This window comes from Lolium rigidum, chromosome 4 (genome assembly GCF_022539505.1).
Source record: "Lolium rigidum isolate FL_2022 chromosome 4, APGP_CSIRO_Lrig_0.1, whole genome shotgun sequence".
Classification (NCBI taxonomy): Eukaryota; Viridiplantae; Streptophyta; class Magnoliopsida; order Poales; family Poaceae; genus Lolium; species Lolium rigidum.
The window spans coordinates 36,939,625-36,962,788 of NC_061511.1; the positions used below are offsets into that span (position 1 = coordinate 36,939,625).

The 23,164-nt window shown below is 45.3% G+C and overlaps 3 protein-coding genes across 3 annotated transcripts; all 3 read right to left on the reverse strand.

Moving 5' to 3' along the window:
- Positions 1–1,600: 1,600 nt before the first annotated feature.
- On the reverse strand, positions 1,601–4,798 carry LOC124650461 (zealexin A1 synthase-like). Its single transcript, XM_047189979.1, has 3 exons — positions 3,902–4,798; positions 3,566–3,808; positions 1,601–2,017 (listed from the first exon to the last, which is right to left on the reverse strand). Exons 1-3 carry the CDS (start codon positions 4,796–4,798, stop codon positions 1,625–1,627), a joined length of 1,533 nt encoding a protein of 510 aa, XP_047045935.1. The 3' UTR covers positions 1,601–1,624.
- A 5,352-nt stretch (positions 4,799–10,150) lies between these two features.
- Positions 10,151–14,078, reverse strand: LOC124708680 (replication protein A 70 kDa DNA-binding subunit C-like). The gene is made up of 2 exons (XM_047240355.1): positions 13,777–14,078; positions 10,151–13,002 (listed from the first exon to the last, which is right to left on the reverse strand). The coding sequence occupies exons 1-2, from the start codon at positions 14,076–14,078 to the stop codon at positions 10,458–10,460; spliced, it is 2,847 nt and encodes a 948-aa protein (XP_047096311.1). The 3' UTR covers positions 10,151–10,457.
- A 7,425-nt stretch (positions 14,079–21,503) lies between these two features.
- LOC124705521 lies at positions 21,504–23,164 on the reverse strand. The gene is made up of 2 exons (XM_047237225.1): positions 22,886–23,164; positions 21,504–22,734 (listed from the first exon to the last, which is right to left on the reverse strand). Exons 1-2 carry the CDS (start codon positions 23,162–23,164, stop codon positions 21,583–21,585), a joined length of 1,431 nt encoding a protein of 476 aa, XP_047093181.1. The 3' UTR covers positions 21,504–21,582.

The following is a 23,164-nucleotide window of genomic DNA, read 5'->3' on the forward strand; positions in this document are numbered from 1 at the left end:
AGAAAAATCCAAACACTTTAACCGGGTTATTCTATTCCACTTCTAAAGAGAGAAAAAAATACTGAAGGATAAACATTATATTTATACAAAACTCCTATCTCGGGCACATGCAACTTATTGAGTATAGTTTTTACCTACTAATAAAAAAAGTAAGGTTTCTCCTTTTTCATTCAGCTCAAAATTGCCCTTATTCTTGGTCGAAATTTGGCAGTTGCCAACGGTTAGTAAAAAAATCGTTTGTTACATCCTTCGTCCTTGCACTGGATACGCTACCGAAAACAATTTCGCCTCGTTCATCCGTGTGCAACATTTTCCGCCCTCTAGGTGGGCCAAAAATATTGCAACATTAATGTTTTAAAAGAATTAAATAAACATTTGCATGTACGATATTATCTTCATACTTGTGCAATTTTTTAAGAAAAAATATGATTGCATGTGGTTGACATGGAAATAATATGATTGCATCCGTGTGCAACAATTTCCGTCCTCCCGCTGGTGAGCCTCCCTTCCCATGTTTCTTCCCCTAGCTTGATTGATGCCCAATATTGCAACTTCTTGTTGTTATTACGTACACGGGCTGTGATGGTATATGATTTGGTTGATGCTACTTTTGATTAGAAACTATATGATATTGTGATTATAATCTACATGATACTGTGATTAGAATCTAACATATGTGGTGCACATATGCATGTAAAACAAAATTGCTGCATATTTTTCATGCCACTGATTTGCTAGGTACATTTGTCATACAATGAAGTTGCTTCCTATATTGCAAATTAACTTCACCTTGTAATTATGTAGTGTTTTTTCGTATAGCCTTTTAGTACTTTGCGCAATGGAGAAGGTTGTTTGGGATGCATACCGTACTAGAGTTTTCTGCAACATATGTATGGATGAAGTCAATGCAAACAATAGGGATGGGGTTGCTTAAGTAGAAAGGGATACAAGAATCTAGGTGACAAATTTACTGAAAAAACAGAAAGCATTTTACGAAGAAGCAATTCAAGAACAAATGAGATGCTTTAAAGAAAGATTACACGGGTTGGATGGAGTTGCAAATGTCCGCGCGTGCCTCTGATTTTGTTCGCGCCAAGGCTTCTCAGCGATGAGGATGCCCTCGTATTAGCGCTCGAAACCGCTCTTTTACGGGTTGGGAGGCTATATTTACCGACCACCTCAAATTTCTTTACGGTTTTAGCAAGCTTGAGTGGTCTAACAGATATCCATTTTTTCACCTACAGCTCTTTTAACCCAAGATTTTTGTGCTGACCTGGCAGGAAATTTAGGCTCTATGTGGTGTACGGATCAATCAAGCAGTGTCCACAATTGGTTAAAAAAAATGGTTTTGCTATGTCTCAGTCAACTGAGATTTTCTTAAGTCTAAGTCACTTGCAAAAAAGTACTTGAGCTGCACTTTTATGTTAAAAAAGTGCAACAAGGCACGTGCTCAATTACTAGTAAGAAGGACCCTACTACACAGCTTATATTGTATGATTGGCCAAATTTACCCCACCCCCGACCAGTGGATCACACTGAAATTTGGCGTCTACCCTCCGCCGGTACCCATATGACACGTACAGTTTCCGGCTCCCACCGCATGCACGTCAAATCAATATGCAGTTTATGCACACGGAACACGCGGCTGTGCGTGAAGCCATAGCTTGGAGTTCCTTCTCACAGTAATGCCAAAGGTCTCTGTCATGTCCAGATCTTGGGGCCTGACACCAGAGGGCAGCTCCCAATCGAAGTGGAAAAGGAGGCTAGCGAGCGCCAGCTCCATGTTGGCCATCCCGAGCGACATGCCGGGGCACATCCTCCGGCCAGCTCCGAACGGGAGGAACTCGAAGTCGGCGCCCTTGAAGTCGACGGCGGTGCTCTTCTCCTTGTGGTCGAACCTCTCCGGCCTGAACGCTTCAGCGTCGGCGCCCCAGTACCTGTCGTCCCGCCCGATCGCCCACACGTTGACGAACACCTTGGTGCCCTTGGGCACGTCGTAGCCCATCACCCGGCACGTCTCTCCGTGTTAGCAAATAAACCGCGACGAGTTCGTCCGTCGCTGTGTCGTGGCGGTGTGCGAGTTAGTGCTCGTATTCGAGTCCGCCGCTTAGGATAGGTTGTTGGCGAGAGTAGCGGGTGCTCGTGTCCAGTCCGTTTGGAGGCAGCCGCGTCGTGCGCGTGTGCGCGTTGTGCACGCGGCTGAACCATGCGGTCATGCGGATCGAGCGGCAAAGCGATCTGGGCAGCGTACGTGCGTGCATGCGCGAGCAGGGTGGAGATCGTGTGTGCGTGCCCCCTGTGCTATGCCTATGTATAAAAAGCCTGTACGATCGTTGTTGTAAGCTACTGGTACGAGCCAGCTGAATAAAAGGATTAGGGCGTTGGTGCGCCCACGGCGGTGTTCGTGCGCCGGCCGGAAAAATACTGTGTTGTCTCCCTCCTTCTACCTCAAGTCCGAGAGAGAGAGAGAGCACCGGCGTTTGTCGCCGGAGGGGCTGGTTCGGCGTGTGTCGCCGAGGCCAGCCCCAACATGTGGTATCAGAGCCTTCATGGCCTGAGGCCGTGGAGCATGGCGATGCCGTGCGTGCGGGAAGCGCGGCGGCCGCGGCGGACCTGCGTGGTGGCGCAGAGGCTGCGGTGCGCGGCGTGGCTCGGCGGCATGGAGGAGAAGCTGTTCGTGCGGCGGGTGAGGCAGCTCGAGCGGCCACGTTGCTTGCGTCAGGGCGCGGCATGTGCGTGAGCCGAGGGTGTGCGGATCAGTGGAGGAGAACACGTCCAGCGGAGCGCAGGACGGCCGCGTCGATCACGTCAGTGCGTGATCGTGTGCGCGAGCCGGGGCGTGCAGGGCGTGGCGTCACGGAGGAGCTCGGCGTGTGTCGCTGAGGAGCTCGGTGGCAGAGTCGGCGTGGGTCGTCAAAGAAGCTCGGCGTGTGTCGCCGAGGAAGAAGATGGCGTGCGTCACTGGAGAAGAAGAAGTGCCGTTCCCTGCGACAGCCGACGACGAGCCGTTGTCCTGTACGTCGGGATGGGCGGCGAGGTCACGGTTTAGGAGGAGAATGTTAGCAAATAAACCGCGACGAGTTCGTCCGTCGCTGTGTCGTGGCGGTGTGCGAGTTAGTGCTCGTATTCGAGTCCGCCGCTTAGGATAGGTTGTTGGCGAGAGTAGCGGGTGCTCGTGTCCAGTCCGTTTGGAGGCAGCCGCGTCGTGCGCGTGTGCGCGTTGTGCACGCGGCTGAACCATGCGGTCATGCGGATCGAGCGGCAAAGCGATCTGGGCAGCGTACGTGCGTGCATGCGCGAGCAGGGTGGAGATCGTGTGTGCGTGCCCCCTGTGCTATGCCTATGTATAAAAAGCCTGTACGATCGTTGTTGTAAGCTACTGGTACGAGCCAGCTGAATAAAAGGATTAGGGCGTTGGTGCGCCCACGGCGGCGTTCGTGCGCCGGCCGGAAAAATACTGTGTTGTCTCCCTCCTTCTACCTCAAGTCCGAGAGAGAGAGAGAGCACCGGCGTTTGTCGCCGGAGGGGCTGGTTCGGCGTGTGTCGCCGAGGCCAGCCCCAACACTCCGCACTCACGGGGCAGCAGGAGCGCCGCCGGAGGGTGCAGCCTCAGGGTCTCCTTGATCACCAGATGCAGGTAGCCCAGCCTCACCTTGACGATGTCTTCCTCGCTCAGCCTGCCCTGCCCCTTGAAGGCCTCTCGCACCTCCGCTTGCGCCTTGTGCAGGATTCGTGGGTTCTTCATGAGCTCCGACATTGCCCATTCTACCGTCGTCGACGAGGTCTCGCTTCCAGCACCAAAAATGTCCTGCAGTTGTAGTATAAAAGAAGAGGTGGAAGGTATCAAATGAAGACTAAGAGTATCAAATTAAGCTAGAGGATGGCTCGGCCGGGGTCCTACGAAAATGGCGGTGCTGATGATCTCGGTGGTGAGTTCAAACTGGAGCCCGCCGTCCTTTTGAAGCCTCAGAAGCACGCCGAGCAGGTCCTCGTCTCTCTCCGGCGGCGCAGGCGCGCCGGCGCGTTCCTGTATGATACTTTGCACGATGCGGAATATGCTCCTCTGGCACTTCCCCATGTCCCGCGCGGCCGCGCTGAAGCGGCGCACCAGCCGCGACGACGGGTACAGGTCGGCGAGGTTGAAGCCGCCGGTGAGCCGCACTGCCTCGTCGAGCTCGTGCAAGAACTCGTCGCGGCGGGCGCACCTCCCGCCGACGGCCGCGCGCACCACCACGTCGTTCATCATGCGGCAGATCTTCTCGCTGAGGTTGACGGCGCGGCCGTCGCGGCACTCGGCGGACACGGACCGGAGGAGCCGCGCCACCTCGTCCTCCCGGCCGGGGCGGAAGGACAGCACGCGGCGCTGGCTGAAGAGCTCCAGCACGCACACCTTGCGGAGCTCGCGCCAGCGGTCGTTGCAGGGGGAGAAGAGTATGCCTTGCCCGCCGCAGCTGATGATCTCGAGCGTGGCGCTCAGGTGGCGGCCGGCGAAGGCGGCGTCGTGGGTCTTCATCACCTCCCGAGCGGCCTCGGCGGAGGACACCACCAGCGTCGGCACGGCACCGAGTCGGAGGAGCATGAGGGGGCCGTGTGTGCGGGAGAGCTCGCGCATGGCCCGGTGGGGTAGATCGCCGAAGCGCGACAGCAGGAGGTGGTGCAAGCTGCCGACGAGAGGCAGTTGCCATGGGCCGGGAGGCAGTCGGAGCGCGCGTGTCGGCCATGTGTAGCGACCGACAATGATCAGCTTCAGGAGGAGGAAGAGGGAGAAGAGTAGCAGTGCGAGCGTGGTGAAGCCCATTTTGCTCTCAACTCAACTACATCCGCGGCTCATCAACTCAAGTACTATGTATATAGCGAGAGTGAAGAAAATCCCAGTGTATTGGAAATTCGTGGACACAGCTTTTTTTTTAAGGGTGTGTCTATGTCTAAGACCTCAGAAAAGTGCATCTACAGTTCAAAGAAAAGTGCAACTCGATTCAGTTGTACATTTCTGGTAGAAAAGTGCAATTGCACTTTTTTAACAGAAAAGTGCAACTCAACTAATTTTTTGCAAGTGATTTAGACTTAAGAAAATCTTAGTTGACTGAGACATAGCAAAACCGTAATTTTAAAGAAAACGATAAGATTGTTGATCATATTAATAAGCGTTTCGATCATATTTACATGCCCATAAACGACTGAACCCGCTGCAACTGAACATCACATGATGTAAAACTCAAAAAAATGGACAGTTCTGATCTCTATCAACCAATTGCCAGGCTATAAATGCAGAATTAACCATATCTTCGCCGCGTGTTCCGTGTGCATAAACTGCATATTGATTTGACGTGCATGCCGTGGGAGCCGGAACTGTACGTGCCAGATTATCGATGTGGGTACCGGAAGGTAGACGCCAAATTTCAGTGTGATCCACTGATCGGGGGTGGGGTAGATTTGGCCAATCATACAACATAAGCTGTGTAGTAGGGTCCTTGTTTTACAAGTAATTGAGAACGTGCATTCACATGTCTTGTCTTTAACTTCAAAGAAAACAATAAGTGTGTTGATCATATTAATAAGTGTTTCGATCATATTTACATGCCCATAAACCGCTGCAAGTGAACATCACATGCTGTAAAACTAACTCACAAGAATGGGATCCTCGGTGTGATGGATGCGGCTCCGAGAAATAATACTACCCAAAATTTGATCGGTTGATGTTGCCCTCTAAAGGGAATTCAACAATTTCCTCTCATTATATTGCAGCGATCTGAGGGCGAGAACATACTTCAATATCCAGATGTGACATGGTTTAGAAAATGTTATCTTCAAAACTCAAGCACTGTTGCAAATTAAAGGGCAGTTTTGCTCATCTTCAGTCCTACTAACGGTAAACAGATCGTGACAACAGTTACATTTGCATTGAACTTTTGATTAGAAAGTATTTCCAGTTACCTGGCCAAGTAGCCTAAACTGTTGTTTGTACTGCACTGAATATTAATATGCAGTGTTCCTAATTATGCAAGTATTTCCAGAAAGCTGGACAGTTCTGATCTCTATCAAGTATCAACCAATTGCCAGGCTATAAATGCAAAAGTAACCGTATCTTTGATGATAATATAACACGGTGCACATGAGGTTATGTGCACTCCTCGACTCAAATATATGAGTCGATCTTTCATACCTTTGCTTCCATCTATCTGAATATTAACTTTATCCTTGAATGCTTATCAAGCTTAATTTTTTCCGATAAAAAAAATCAAGCCACAACCTAAAGATAAATACAGTCAATCATGCTGCAGATATCACCGTAGAAAAATAGATTCAGTTTTGAAATGGTTGCTTAGCCTTTAGGACTAGAAAAATTCTATAATACATGGCAAACCAGTTAATCACCACTGAAAGAATTGCATAGGCACCTAGAGGGGAGGGGGTGAATACGTGCTAATCAATTATTTTATTTTATTTTTACTTTGGGCATGACACGAGAAGTAAATTTTCTAGATATGTAACTATGTGAATTTACCTATATAACAAGGTGCAACATAGGAGGAAGCTCTGGCCGGTTGGACTGATCTGGACGGAGGCCACACTCGTTCCAGCGAACTTTCTGGGAGGAAGCTGCCTGGCCCAGCCGGACCTTATGTCTAGCGGCCGGACCACTTCGCCCAGACCAGGAAGATGACACCGAAAACTTGAAATCGACTCCAACATACCAAATCATCAGTTCATAGTAGATGCGCTTCAGTTCTAAGAGTGAAGGCATCTCTACAGGGGCTTCCTGAACCATATTATCACCTTTTTTCCCTTTGATGTATCTGCATCAAAGACCATGGGGCTAATTTCCCTGGATAAAATTTGTGCCCAGACATAGTCTTGACGATCTAGGCACAGCCGAATTTGCAGCCATGATTTAAGTTTTTCACTGAATCAGGCTTTTGTGATCCCTAGAAGTTCTATTATCGCCAATTGGCAATATACCTGCTCCAAAATGAATGTCATTTTCCCTGTCTTCGCCATTGAGCCAAATGTTTCAATCTGAGGATCAAATTGCTAGTTAGAAAATATTAAAGATAGTTGGAAAAGAGAGTTAAATACATCTACAGTCCTGGTACTTGCCACGTTGACTAGGTTTAGTCCTCCTACTGATCGTTGGCACCAAGTTGTGGATTTGACACATATTCGTCCTTAACCAGCCTTGGCATTGAAATCAGGGTGACGCGGACGTGGGACGCACTAGCAGAAAGACATATGAGCTATAATTTTGCAGTTAAACACTCCCACATATCTCTAGTAATTAACAGTTGGAGATATTTGCAGCTCCCCTTCATGGCTGGCGGATGGGGATGGCTGCCAATGTCTCCCCTCCGCGAACCGATCGTCGACGTTGTTTCACAGCGCCTCTCCGTGCTTTCCGCCACCTTGCCTTTTTTCCTTCTCTCGAACAGACAAGGAATGAACCTATATCGACGGGGAGGGGGGCAACGGCGTATGGACAAGATGCTATGAGGGGATCTGCAAATATCTCCGGCCGGTAATTAGTAATTACTAGAGAGATGCGGGAGGGGCTAACTGCAAAATTATAGGCCATCTCTTCCTGCCAGTGGGTCCCACGCCCACCTGTTGTCCCCGTCGAGGCCAGAGCATGTCAAATCAGCAAACACCAACGATTCTACAGTTTGATAGGAGGACTAAATCGATTCACCGTGACAGGTTCAAGGACTGTAGATGTATAACTCTGGAAAAGAGCACCAGAAAACGAGCACATCATGCTTATAGTGGATAAACTGTTTATCCTGTATTCTAGTGCGTGCAAACTTACAGCAACTTCCTGCATCCAGTCAGCAACCTCATCGATATTTCCCTGCTCCTCTTTGAGTTTTGCATCTTTTGGTCAATCTAGCTTTCTCTTTCTCCACATATATGATATATCTACAGTGGATGCTCAACGAGATTGTGAAAGCAAAAGAGTCCTACTTCAGGAAACCCTAACAAGTAGCCAGTATTCTCACTTTTCCAACAGCAACTCTGCTCAATGTTTTGCTAAGCTCAATAAGCGATGAATACGGCTGGTGTCACGTCAACATACTCCATCGCTTTCTGAACCACAGCAGTAATAGCCTGAATATATAAAGAAGAAGGAGAGATATGCACATAATTCGAGACTAAAAACAAAAGTAACCGTAATTCCAGGCGCAGCCAGGATTTTTTAACTGCTCATGACATATTACCCAAGAATGCAAAACGTACCAGGAAGATACATGTTTTCCAGTTACCGTATACCGATCATATCACACTTCTGGATTGCAATAAAACTAAGAAGGCCTCAAGTTCAAACCCACCTTGTGGCTGAACTGAACATATCTGAAGCAACATTAGGGTCCCAACAGTCTTAGGAAAAAAAATACTGCAAAGTGCAGAGTGCAATAATAGTTTTCGAATATTTAACTTTTTTGACAGCTGGGCAATGTGTTGACTGGTTGCCAACTATTGCTGGATAGATTTAATTATCTCTACCATCAAAGCAACAAGGATGGCAAAGCATCAAACTGGTAACCGTGAAATATGTGCCCTATTCCTCAGGATCATGCTAGTATGTTGAGTATCGTTGTTATCTCTTTGTTTCTTAGCATTCTTCCTCAAAGAAATTAAAAGAACTATCAGTTTAGGAAACTAAAAGTAACAACACAAGAACATGAGCAAGGCTGTTTAAATGTAATTATACCTTCAATAATCAGACCAACAAATTTTGGAAGCTTGCTCTTTTAATGAAGATGTTGAAATACTAGTTAAAAACTGTGTGGGTGTGAATAATTGCAGAAAAAAATCTATCATCTATCAAGGATAAAAGATACATATTGTTTACCATGATGTGGAGTAATTTTACTGAGTGAACTGTCAGCACACAATTCAATCTTTCATTTAGGATTCTATGAGATGCATTTTCATCACCGTAGTTCTTCAATTCTTCTGGCTAATTGTTTTGTTAGATGCCTCCACCACCATAATTCCATCTTGTTGTCTGTTTAGAGAACTCTGCAAATTGTATGCCTTCTTTCAGCCATGACTACAGAGTGAGGACTTTCTTCAAAATCTTTTGCATCAATGTATGTTCACTACAAGACCTGGCTGATCCATCACCCCTGAAGGCCAATTCCATGCAATCACTTAATCATCTTCATCAGCTGAAGCGTACATCTGAGTTTCCCTCCTGAAAAGATGTCTGCTGCTTCCCCAACCTGAACAATGAAGCTCCCCTAGGAGCATCTCCCTGAGAATGCCCTCCTTTTACTGAGTAGCTGCAAGCATGTGTGCGTGTGTGCCCATCAGGAAGAAGAATGGCGCCGTTAAGACAGTGACTACTCCATAGTCCATAGTCATAATTCCCACTATTGCCATAAGTTCACTGTTCACAAGAGAAATAACGCTGCTCTATCCATGCACCATAACATCCTTGGAATCATTTTTTCTGCTGAGATAACAACAGCCATACAATCTCGCGATCTGACACATGATCCATCTTCTGATCATGGCCTTTGATAACATGGCTTATCCATGTGATCCAATGCAGGCGTTATTGCTACAGTTGCATTATCTACCAAGTTTCTTCTATTGGTACTGCCCTGCTTGATAATCCTGTTATACAACTCAGAGAGTGATAATGGATGAGCCGTACCTTTGCACTTCCAAAGCCAGTAATGCTCCAGCTGATTCAAAACAATAACAATGTCGCAAAGCTCATGCAAGATACCAAGCTCCATCGTGCACAAACCCAGCTCCTTGAAAGAACTCACCAAGATTCTAAATGTCATCACTACCCCTTCGTGTTCCCCAGATCCATCAACCCCTACCTGCACCTCCTCAAGGCAACCAGTTATATTAATCTACGGTTGTGCCGTACACATAATGCACCTAGAAAATATTGACAGCTCAACTGCCTTCATAATAAAGAAATAAGTTTTTTTGAGACATGAAACACACATCATGTTTTGATACATATGCTTCTCAACAAAAGCTCTACATCATGCCCTTCCATCTAGTTCAAAAAAAGAGCAAGCTAACTTTCTAGTTATTACACAAGTGACGGACAAGAAGTGCAAATACATGAACATAGTGCAAGCAATACAAAAGATCGGAAAAGAGCACAACTGAACAAAACATGCACATCAAATCTACACCGGGCAAAGTGCCAACCTTTTGCAGTTTGAGCTAGCTAACCTAATTACAAACAGTGGGCTGAGGAAGCATAATAAAGAAAATTGGCACAAGAAACCCATGAAAAGCTCAAAAAAAACACTTAAAGATAAACTGCTATATAAAGACTTGAGAGAGCACAAGGTCCAGACCCAGGCATCCCAGTGAACACTAGAAGCCACGTATACAGCAAGCACATTCAAACTACTATACAGAAAGTGTGGCGATGCCAAGCTGCGCAGCTAAAACCGAACGAGGATGCTATTGGCTCGGCTCAAAACACTTCAGAAACTACCAACATAGGACTGCCTGTTGTATCCTCCTGACGTGGCACTATTTCCGTAGCTCTGGCGCTGGGGGGCAGCAGCCTGCGCCACACAGTCTTTGGCGAAGTGCCCAGGCTGATTGCATTTGTAGCACACGTCTGATCTGGCATTAGTGTTGCCACCTGAAGAGCCGTAGGAGATTGCTGCCTGCCCTGGGCAGTTGCTAGAGAAGTGCCCAGGCTGATGACATTTGAAGCACAAGTCTGATCTGGCGTTGGCGTTGCCGGCTGAATAACCATAGGAGATGGCCTGCCCTGGGCAGTTGCTAGAGTAGTGTCCAGGCTGATTGCATTTGAAGCACACGCCTGAACTGGCGTTGGCATAGCCAGCCGAGGAACCATAGGAACTAGCCGTGAAGCCGCTTGCTGCTGGTTGCTGCATATCCATGGCCACCGCAGGACAGTTCTGCACACTGTGCTCATTAGACCCACAAACAGCGCAAGTCTGTGCATTCATGGCATGGTTATTGTTGGAGGTGGTCCCAGGGTTAATAGCAGCAGCACCATTCGCCCCAGGAGTTGAGCCTGAGCCGTCCTCCTCCACCAACAGGCTCTCAATTGCTCCCAAAAGAGAACAACTATTTTTCGATGTGTCATCCAATTTTTGAGCCTTAACAATGTTGGCTTTCAGACGTGCTTCATCATTAAATGTTTCTTCCTTGACTTTCAGCTTGAAGAGATACTGCTGGAAAGAAACACCCTGTATGATTCCTGCAAATTGTACTTCGTCTTCATTTTTTATCCTGAAAAGATCTTGCGCTGTGAGGCCAAGGATCTCCTCGCCAGCCTCTTGGAAAGCAGTTGCATAGGTAGTCCCAGTGTGATCCTGGATTCGACACTGCATCACATACCTATATTCGCAATCTTGAGAGCTGTGATCACATTTCTCGCCTTGCCACATCCCGTCACCATTATTTGTGACCTTTTTATTGCACCGCGTACCATTAACCTCCACGGTGCAAGCAGGGTAACAAAAACTGTCGGTCTTGATGTGTGAAATTGCACCCATAACAGTGACCCAATCAGGCTTCTCTGATCTCCCCAAGCCTTCATCCTTGATCTGAGCAACAGTTTTTCGAACATCAGTCATGCCTGTGCCTGACATTCTCCCAGACAAAGAACTGAAAGCAGCGTTTTTGCCTTCAGTCATGTACCACTGCCTCAGCTTTTCTGCATCAGGAAAGTCCGGATTTATTTTTAAGGAGCTTGAGCTGATTGTGCCCACTGATTTGCCATTGAAATCACCGACAAGGCCACTTTTCAGGGCAAGTATAGGATTTGAACCAGAATCACACAGCACCTGCAGCTGCTGACCTTCAGCATCACAGAAGTTACCCCAGAAGGTTGTTTCCACGCTGCAACCAGACATGTCCTTCAGTTCGACCATTCTTTTCTGGGTTTCCATACCATTCTTCCGCATTACTGGAAAAGAAGGGCTAACCGAAGTAACAACCGCAAGTAAATCTACCGTGGCTCCTTTATCCATATTCGCTATTTCACTGATTTGTTGGAAATTGAACTGCTGCCTAGGGATGCTGCTGTCATCACTAGAACAAACTTCTATAGATGTTGTAGCATCCAGACTGATTTCATAGTCATTGTTCAAATGGTTATACTGCTTCTGTGCGGGTTTCAACCCCCCTCTAGATAGCAAATACACCTTATCAACCTCAATTAGGTCACAGAACTTATCAACAACCTCATTAAAGCATTTTGCACGAATTTCTCCACCATGTGCATCAAGGAGATCAAAGGTGAAGAGTTTTCCTGGACCTCTTCCATTGACGTAGTGATGGACATGAGTCTTTGCAGTCACCCTGGCCTTTATTGTCCATATACCTTGGTATGGGTTCAACGCAGAAATAGGGACAACACGAGGGGCAGCTTCATTCTTAGCAGCTGGACCGCTATTTCTATATACTGGAGGTGGCTGCTGATACGAAGGCTGTGCAGGACGCATATAAGTATTGCCAGGAGGGCCAGAGTACCCACCTGTACCTACTGGAGGTGGCTGCTGATACGAAGGCTGTGCAGGACGCATATAAATATTGCCAGGAGGGCCAGAGTACCCACCTGTACCAGAACCCGCAAACCTTTGGTTTTGATGAGAGTTCGGTAAGGGCCGCTGAGAGTTTGGCTGCACCACATTGGCATTCAGTGTGTTCTGTTGAGAGTTCAGTAAGGGCCGCTGAGCGTTTGGCTGCACCACATTGGCATTCATTGTGTTCTGTGCTGGCATTGTACCATAAGATCCACCAGGCAACACATTGTTAGGTCCATTTTCGATTGTCCGACCAATAGAAGAGCCCCCTGTGCCGTGGGCACCATTGGAGGGTCCACCATATGGCAGATTGCTAGCAAACTGCTCCACCCTTGGGGCAACAGCATTAGCCTGTAAGTTGGGCTCCTGGCCTTCACGTACGGTTTTCGTCTCGTAAAGCTTTGGCTTCCCAATCATGGCGCACTCAGTTCGCAGAACATCAAGTTTGCAAACAATAATGATCCTGAATGCAACAGAGAAGTATTGTCAGGTCAACTTGGTAGAAACTAAACATCGACCAGAGGATTTCTTTTTCTATAAACGGTGGTGGTAGTTGCAGGAATATGAGCAATACGAAGAAGAGATTGGAGAACATGATAGTTAAACACCCCTTGAGAATTTAAAAAATCCAGCATGCCCATGATATTTGCTATTTTATAGAATTACGCATGTTTAATTATGGCCACAAGAACAAATAAGGTTCCAACCACTTGCGCAGGTCCCCTACAAATCGGATACTGCAACATGTGAATTATTTAAACAAATCAATTAGTTTGACAGGGCAACCAGAAATCAAAATTGAAGGTTGCTGCTACCCAGATGCATTGGCGCAGAATAGGAAACCTTTAATCCCGCCGCAGCGAACATACAAACACGATGCCATGTGCTGATAAAATCGTACACAGCCAGGGTAAATAGATTTCACAAAATATATAAGTCTGGAACTTTCTTGTCACTGGTAGATTGCTAAAACATGAAAAGCAACGATTCGCACAGGGTAATTTTTGGCATGACAGCAACACGAAAGGTTCTTTTGACATAACCAAGATTCAAGAAACTATATCCGCGATTCAAGAAACTACTACCAGGAGAATGATCCCATCTTGATGTGCGTACCCCAAACACAGCAGCGAACGATTAGTACCGCCACCAATCGAAGCGAGCAGACCAAGATCCGATCTTTCTCGCGGAGCAACCGAAAGGGGGATAGGTGGATAGGGGAATGAAAGCATGTTACCTGCGTCCCTGGATGGTGTTGCACATGATGTCCATGAGCTGGACGATGGAGCCTGGGCGGAGGGTGCCGTCCCTGACGAGGTGGTTGAGGTCGGTGGAGAGCATGGACTGCAGCGAGTGGACGCCGTCGGAGACGAGCATCCGGAACCGCTCCGACTGCTGCACCCCCGCCGCCGCGCCCTTGGCGGTCACGGGCCGCACGTCCGCCGCCTGCAGCACCGGCTGGGTCGTGCCGGGGCCGTTGGGCAGCTCCGCGATCTCCTTCACCGCGCCCGCGGCCAGCGGCGGCGGCGGCGCCTCCATCGGGCGGGTCGAATCTTGGGGAGGGGAGGGGGCGGATTTGGTTTCAGGATTTTTGGGGGGTATGAGGTTTTGCCGGTGGTGGTGGTGGAAATCTAGGGTGTATGGAGGCGGCGGCGGCGGCGCGGCGGTGTACGGAGGAGAGGAGGGGGCGGTTTCTTGGGTCCGGGTGTATGGACCGGGTGCACGGAGGGCGGTTTTGGAAGTTTTGCGGGTGTGCGCGATATATAGTGCGCGAACGTTTTCGGTGGAGAGGGAAACCGAAAATTCAATTCGGGGGAATGAGAAGAGAAGCGTCTTGCCTTTGCGGTGTTCTTCAAGCCAAGAGCTCTCCCCTCCTCTTCTCCTTCTCGGTATCATTAATGGGCTGCCCTAGCTAGCGCTCGTGCGCCAGGGAGGGATTGAGCAATCGGTTTCTAACCAAACATTCTTTCCTTTTTTGGCAAATTTTGGACTGTAGTGGAGGCTATTGAGGGAAAGTTTTGCATGCATGTAGAAACAGACGAATTTGATGATGTAAGCGAGAATCTTTCCAAATTTAAAAATTCAAAATGTTTTATCTCACAAACGACAACTCCCATTTAAGATCTGTTTTCACCAATAAATTCGTCTCGACGAGATCTTCAAAACTAGCACCCATGTTAATATGTTTCGACAAACTTTTTTCTGGCTAAAAATTATCAACCCTCTCTATTTGAATAATCAACCCCTCTGTACTTGAGTGATCAACGGTAAATGTATAAATTTATCAACCTGGTGTAGGCTATTGAGGGAAAGTTCTGCATGCATGCACAAATAAACGAATCTACTAATGTCAGCGGAATCTTTTCCAAATTTGAAAATTCAAAACATTTTAACTTTCAAACGATAACTCCAAATTAAGATCCGCTTTCACCAATAAATCCGTCTCGACGAGATCTTCAAAACTAGCACCCATGTTGATATGTTTCGAGAAACTTTTTTTCGAGCTAAAAGTTATCAACCCTCTCTATCTGAATAATCAACCCCTCCGTACTTGAGTGATCAACGATGAATGTATAAAATTATCAACCTGGTGCAGGCTATTGAGGGAAAGTTCTGCATGCATGCACAAAAAGACGAATCCGCTGATGTCAGCGAAATCTTTTCCAAATTTGAAAATTCAAAATGTTTTAACTTTCAAACGATAACTCCAAATTAAGATCCGCTTTCACCAAAAAGTCCGTCTCGACGAGATCTTCAAAACTAGCACCCATGTTGATATGTTTCGAGAAACTTTTTTTCGGGCTAAAAGTTATCAATCCTCTCTATCTGAAATAATCAACCCCTCCGTACTTAAGTGATCAACGGTAAATATATAAAATTATCAACCTGGTGTAGGCTATTGAGGGAAAGTTCTGCATGCATGCACAAATAGACGAATATGCTGATGTCAGCGGAATCTTTTCCAAATTTGTAAATTCAAAATGTTTTAACTTCCAAACGACAACTCCAAATAAAGATTCACTTTCACCAATAAATCCGTCTCGACGAGATCTTCAAAACTAGCACCCATGTTGATATGTTTCGAGACACTTTTTTCGGGCTAAAAGTTATCAAACCTCTCTATCTGAATAATCAACCCCTCCGTACTTGAGTGATCAACGGTAAATATATAAAATTATCAACCCCAAAGTTAATTTTATTTTAAAACATTTTAGCGATATTTTTTAGTTTAGAAGCTATCAACCCGGTGTCCTGTTATTTATCAACAGTAAATACAAATAACTACTAACCCTAAAAATCTAATTTTATTTTAAATATTTTTGCGACTCTTTTTAGTTTACAAGTTATCAACCCGGTACCCCGTTATTTATCAATGGTAATTATAAATAACTACCAACCCTAACAAGTATTCCATTTAGAATATTTTAGCGAACATTTTTTATTTTACAAGCTATCAACCCGGTGCCTCGTTATTTATCAACGATAAATATAAAATAAATAATAACCCTAAAAAGTATTTCATTTAGAATATTTTAGCCACTCTCTTTTAGTTTAGAAGCTATCAACCCGGTGACCCGCTATTTATCAATAAATAAATATCAACCCTAAAAATTTAATTTAATTTAAAAAATGTAGCGACTCTTTTTTTGTTTACAAGTTATCAACCCGGTGCCCCGTTATTTATCAACGGTAAATCTAAATAACTAGCAACCCTAAAAAGTAATTTTCATTAAGATTTTTTTTAGCAACTTTTGTTAGATTACAACTTAAAACAGTACTTAATTTGAGTAGCAAGTGGTAGTTCATTTGAGTTGCAAGTGGATCTTCCCACCCGTTATTTTCCCCCTTAAAAACCACTGGCCCGAAAAAGGGAATTGCAAAAGGACCCCATTAAATCTGAATTACCATACGAAAAAAAAACCAAAAGGGAATTGTAAAAAGTGAATTGAGAGTCTGCCTCGTGCTGAAAAAAAAGAGTGAGATGCTATGTGTATGCATGCAACAACTTATGAAAGAGTGCTGAAAAGTTGGCTCATTAAATGCAAATCCATGTGATGCTCTGTGCATGTGCATGCATGCAGTGTGAACGCTAATGCAACTTGCAAAGTAGTAATACAAGCTGTTAGTGTGAACACATGTGAACGCAATTAAAGCACTACGTGATACAAAGGGAATTGAGTCACGCTTTCGCGTGAGCGCTCCGCGCCACAGAAACCGATCGCTCGAGCGAGCGATTGCCAGGGAGGGGATTCGATCATTAATCGATGTCGGGCACCATGACTCAGGGTAAGTTGATAATATCAATAAATCCAAAAGAGGTTGAGATAAAGCCCTAGCCACCGAGGGTGTTTCTGAAGCTGATCTCGAGAGGGTGCCCCGTCGTTGGATGGTGTACCATTCCTAGAAGCCCTTGTGGCCTCACCCACAGGGGAGAAGCTCCCCTTTGGGCAAGGCAGGGTATCCGTCCTATCTTGACTTTCAGCGAATGCACTCACATGCGTATGTTTTTTCTGAACAATTTGAGTGGTTGTACATCGAAAATCGACTTCGTATGAAAAAATTATGCTTGTTTTAGTGAACACTACACAAAACCGACTTCAAACCGAGAACATGAACTGCGTATAAAAAATAGACTCATTTTCTAGGTTTAATGTGAATAAGATTGCTTGACTTGTAGAGGTTTATCATCAATCTTACTATATAGAAGATAACATTAAGCTATGTGTTATTCATACACGTAGAATTGGCGGTTTTAAAGATTTCTTGATATTTTAAAGGTACACCATGTTTCCTTCAGCGACATTATCACCTCATTAAATTGGTTTTGCTTTTTTCCACTGGTGACAATAAGAACTGAATTGGTATTTTCTAGCGATAAAGATCATCAAGTCTAATTTGCGCATCAAACGAGGGATGTTCATAAGTCTTGATCGATAGACATAAAAAAAAATTTAAAAGGCAAAGCTTTGCCATTGAGATGAAAATTTGGTACGTTTGCAGATTTTACTTATAATCAAATATGTTTATATTTTCCTTGTTCTAAGTGATGTGTGAGAATTATTTATATCATTAATTGTCTCGTGACTATTTTTTGTCTTCACAGCATTTTCCAAGAATTTGCCGCCCTGCCTCAGATTATTTTCGCCATTTGACACTGCTTACACATGGGCGGACACATCAGCAGAGGGGGGGGGGGGGTGGCCCATCCAGAATTCTTGAAAATATTCTCACGTCAACGCGGTCACGCCCACACGACTCCCCGATGCCCCGACCGCCGCCACCTCAAGTTTGCATGTCCGCCCGGCACCCGCCCATCGTCGTCGCTCTCTAGGCCTCACCGCGTCTGCGCATCCCCGGTCCCCGACTCCCCGACTCTACCACCTCTCTTGGGTTCAACCCCCCTCTTCCTGTCGGGCGCCTCTCTCTCCTGGACCCCTGCTCTTCCCGCCGAAGACCAACAACAAGCGCGGTGAGCCCCTATTCTCATTTCTCTCTGCATATGTTCTATGTTATGTCTTAAGTGTGTATATGATTGAGTGTGTAAATTGCTAAAATTCTAATGTTTGAATTTTTTAATTGTGTAGAATTGAAGAGGAATGGCCAAATTGCGCTAATTTGTGAGAAACAAGCATCAAAGAAGATTGCATCTTCTTCAACACTGTTAGTCGTAGATGATGAAGAAATCGAAGACAGTGGGCTTTTGCTGGCGTGCCTTGATTCCACACCTCTGGCCCAATCCGATATGGAGGTGAGATTGAAATTGAAGATACAACACCACATCCACCTTCACCCCGCAACCAAAGGCAAGGTCATATGATGCTCACTTTCTTCCACATGACTGGGGAAGGGATTCCTATTTCAAGTTATAATGTTAACATTCAAGATGATGTTCAGAGAGGATATATCCTACAAGCAGGTCCATGCCAAACATATGAGCATGCTTTCCAAACAACAAATAAGGGTAAAAATGGACACTTTAGCTTTGTTTGGTTTCATCGCTACAATTGGCTAGAATATAGCATCAGAAAGGATGCGCCACTTTGCTTTGTGTGTTACTTGCTCAAAGAGAGAGCCAATGGAGGTCCTGGAGGAGATGACTTTGTTAAAGATGGTTTTAGAAATTGGAAGAGACCCGGAGCATTTAAGAAGCATGTGGGTGGTGTTACTAGCATTCACAACCAAGCTCAAGAGAAGTACAACTTATTTGTTGCACCCAACACCAAAATTGTAATGTTATTATGAAGGTGTCTAAGAAGGATGTACTTTTTTGCAAGACTAGGGTAACTTACTCTCTTAGATGCTTGATATTTCTTATTTCAAGTGTATCTTGGTGTTGTTGATCAAATTATCAAGAGCTTGACAATCGGTTTGATGAGGTTAACATGGAGTTGCTTGTTTGTATGGTGGCTTTGAATCCCGTGAATTCATTTGCTTCTTATGATGCACAAAAGGTAATGAGACTTTCCCAATTCTAATGACATATCAATCATGGATTTGTTACGACTTGAACCCCAACTTGAAATCTTTATTGGTGACATGAAAAAAATGATAGGTTCAAATGTGTCAATCATCTTGCGAGCTCTCTATTAAACTTGTTGAAACAAAAAAAAAAGCATGTTGTTTATGATTTAGTTTACATGATTCTCAAATTGATATTACTCGTACCAGTGGTGGTGGCGAATGTTGAAAGAGTATTTTCCGCAATAAATCTAGTGAAAAACAAGTTAAGAAAGAGCATAGGTGATGAGCTCTTAAACAATTGCTTAGTGACATTTATCGAGCAAGGAGTGTTAATTAATGTAAGTGATGATACCATTGTTGAAACTTTCATGGCAATGCGAGTAGATTGAAGAAATGATGTAATTTGTTATTTATGCTATATTCTATTATGTAAGACTCTTTTCATGTTTTGAACTATTTGTATAGTAATCGTGCGCATTTGATATATGTATTAAACTCCAATGTTGACAATAAATTTATCTAATATATTGTTCACTAGGCAAAGGGTTTTCACATTTTGGGGGGCGCAAAAAAATCTTTCCACACTGGCCCTCACCGCACCTCGTCATTGGCGGGCATTAGACATTCTTTTATAGACGGGGGAGTAGCATAAATTAGTCAGAGGAAGAGATATAAATTACGATGAGCGGTTACTAGAAAAAATTCAAGTAAATGTATCTTAGGACATATCTTAGGTTAAACTTTATTAACTTTGACTAACTCCCTCGAAAAAAAAGTAGCAATACCACTAGATTCATAATGACATGTAGTTTAATAATATAATTTGATGTCATATGTGTTACTATTTTTGTGTAAAAGTGTAGTCAAGTTTGAAAATGTTTGATTTCCAAGAAAGGAAAACATACACTTATTCATGGACGGAGGGAGTATGTACATTCGTGCATAAAAATAGTTCAGGATAAAAGTTCTTAATGCCAAACCACGAGATAAAATCATCTTCCTCCCTCCGATCAAAATTACTTGTCGCATATTAATGAGCCTATACAAATCTACGACAAGTAATTTAGAGATCGGAGGGAGTACATGAGTTATAGTAGAAGAACTGCTACTTATTAACATAATAATTAATATAACCATGAACGGCCCTACACTCTCTTCAGATTCAATTGTCCATCTTCAATAGCTGCATTTTTCCACGGTGCAGCTTCAAGAGTCCCGGTCATCTCCGCGCCATTCATCTTGATCAATCAATCTCAGCGGTTCAGTTACACCGATAGGTTACCGACCCATTATCAGCAGCAATCTTGTATCCTTGAATCTGTGGAAAAATAACATAATATTAGAGATCCTGCTTGATATTTGACCATCATCGTCCCCGGAAAACAAATCATTTCTGGCATTTCCATACGGTCCAGAAAACAGCAGCAGTTGTAAAGTTCAGGACACCAGCGTTCTGTTACTTTCTCAGAAACGAACAATGGATTCAGATATATCACCAATCTGGTAATCACACTCGACAGCAAGCTATTCAAATAGACAGAGATATTACACATTTACCTATTTAATTTTGATGAAAATACTCTTATGGCTTGAGTTACTGTTTAATTCAGCAGCAAATGGAAGAGACAGTGAATCGAGGTTGGTACTTTACAAAAGATAGATCATCCTCTCTCACAAAACAAAGGAGAAGAAGATAGACTGTCGACTAGAACAAGCTTCGTCACACTGATGTAGCATGAGAATGTTTCAGTGATGTACAGCGGAAAACTACTATCCAAGCATGCACAACATGAAAATATTGTATGTACAAAACTGCAGGTACATGATTTCCTGCTACTGAACACTGATCATATCTTACTTTAACACATCTGATCTAGAGTAATATTAAGAAGGCTTCAAGTTCAAAACAACCTTATTGTTGAACTGAACACATCTGATGCAACATTAGGATCCCAACAGTTTTAGAAAGAAAAAATACTGGAAAGTGCAAAATGCAATAATAGATTTTGAACAGTTAGCTTGTTGTACAGCTAGGCATTATGTTGACTAGTTGCCACCCATTGCTGGATAGCTAGACTTGCTCTGTTGAAGTGGATCTCTACCATCAATTCAACAAGGATGGCAATTGGCAAAGCATCAAACTGGTAACAGTTAAATAATATGGATGTCTTACTATTAACATATCCACAGGGGATTATCCAAAAGTATCGTGCAAAGTACCGTACGAGTGTGGTTGTTAACTCATCCTTTCTTATCTTTCTTCCTTGAAGATGTTCAAACAACTATAAGTTGAGGAACCTAAAACTACCAACACGATAACAGGACCAAGGCTGTATTATGAAATTCCAACTTCAAAAAAACGGACCAACAAATTTGGAAGCCCACTCTTCCAATAGAGAGGGTTTAAACTTTGTGGTTGTGAACAACTGCAGAAAAAATAAGCCATCAAGGAAGACGAAAAGTAAATAGTATTTACCATGACATGGATGTCGCCAAGTAGATTCTCATCATACACAGTGCACAGCTAAATACTTCACTTCGGTTTCTATGAGATGCATTTTCATCACCTTAGTTCTTCTGGTTAACTGTTTTGTTGGATGCCGCCACCACCATAATACTGTTTTGTTGTCTGCCTAGAAAACTCTGCAAATGTCATGCCTTCTTTCAACCTTGACGACAGAGGGGGGATTTTCATCAAAATGTCTTGCATCAATATATGTTCACTACAAGACCCAGCTGATCCATCACTCCTTGAGGCAGATTCCAAGTGATCACTTGAATCATCTTCATCGGCAGAAGAGTAACCAGAGCAAGGTAAAGTTTTGTCCCATGAGGGCTGCAGGAAGACCACAAAACTCTCCCGGCTTACGTTTGGCGAGCCTAAAGGTCTGCTCACAGCATGAAGCGTAGATCTCAGCTTCCCTCCTGACAAGATGTCTGCTGCCTCCCCAATCTGAACAATGAAGCTCTCTGGGGAGCATCTCACCGAGAACATCCTCCTTTTACTGAATAGCTGCAGGTGTGTGTGCTCATCAGGAAAAGAGCATTCTTCGCTGACAGCACATTCCTGTCCGAGGGAAGAGCGCAAGAATAATGGAGCCGTTAAGATGGTCAGTACTCCATAGTCGTAGTGCCACTCTTGCCATAATTTCCCAAGAGAAACCGTAGTGCTCTGACCTTGTACCATGACATCTTTGGAATCATTTTCATCTTCCAGTCTGGTACGAGATCCATCTTCTGATCCTGGCCATCGATAACCCGGTGTATTGATGTGATCTGATACAGGCGTTACTGCTGCAGCTGCATTACTCACCGAGTTTCTTCTTCTTCTTGTGTCTGTACTGCTCTGCTTGATAATCCTGCTATCCAACTCAGAGTGGTAATGGATGAGCCTCGCCTTGGCGCTCCCAAAGTCAGTAATGCTCTGCTCCAGCTGATTCCCGCCGATAACAATGTCGCAGGCCCGCGCAACCAAGATACCAATCTCCATCATGCACAAGCCCAGCTCCTTGAAGAGGTCACCAAGGTTCTCAATGTCATCATCACCACCCTCGTGTTCCCCAAATCCATGGACGCCCACCGGGCTCCCAGGCCAGGTGTCGATGCTTTTGGTCATCGACTCTGGCAAGTGGAATTTCTTAGTACCTGAATCACGCTGCCTTAGGAGCTGCGCGAATGAGGAGACGGACCTGTCGGGCTTCTTCAGGGGCACGTCGCTGCCCACGCCGTGCTTCTGCAATGGAGTGCCATAGATCGACGGAAATCCAGATTAGTTGAGCGGCAATGGAGTGCTATTGCAGTTTCCGAAGGGAAGGATTCAATAAGAAAACGAGAAGGATGAGGAGGAAGGCGGAGAGGGGAGGCCGTGCGTAAGGGTTTGTCACCTTGAGGAGGTTGGCGCGGGAGGCGTGTTCCATGAGGGCGAGGCGGCGGGCCAGGGGGAGGAGGCGGCGGCGGAGGGCGGCCGCGCGCGGTACGCCGGCGACGGCCAGCAGCCCGGTGCCCCCGCGCCCGAGCGCGGCCCAGACGGTGGCCAGGAGGCGGCGGCGCCGGCCATCGTCGTCGGCGTCCGCTGTTGCCGATGCTTCTGGCGAGAGGAGGAAGAGGTCGGAAAAGGCAATCTCGTCGATGTCCAGCGTCGTCGCCGGCGCCGTCAACGCCAT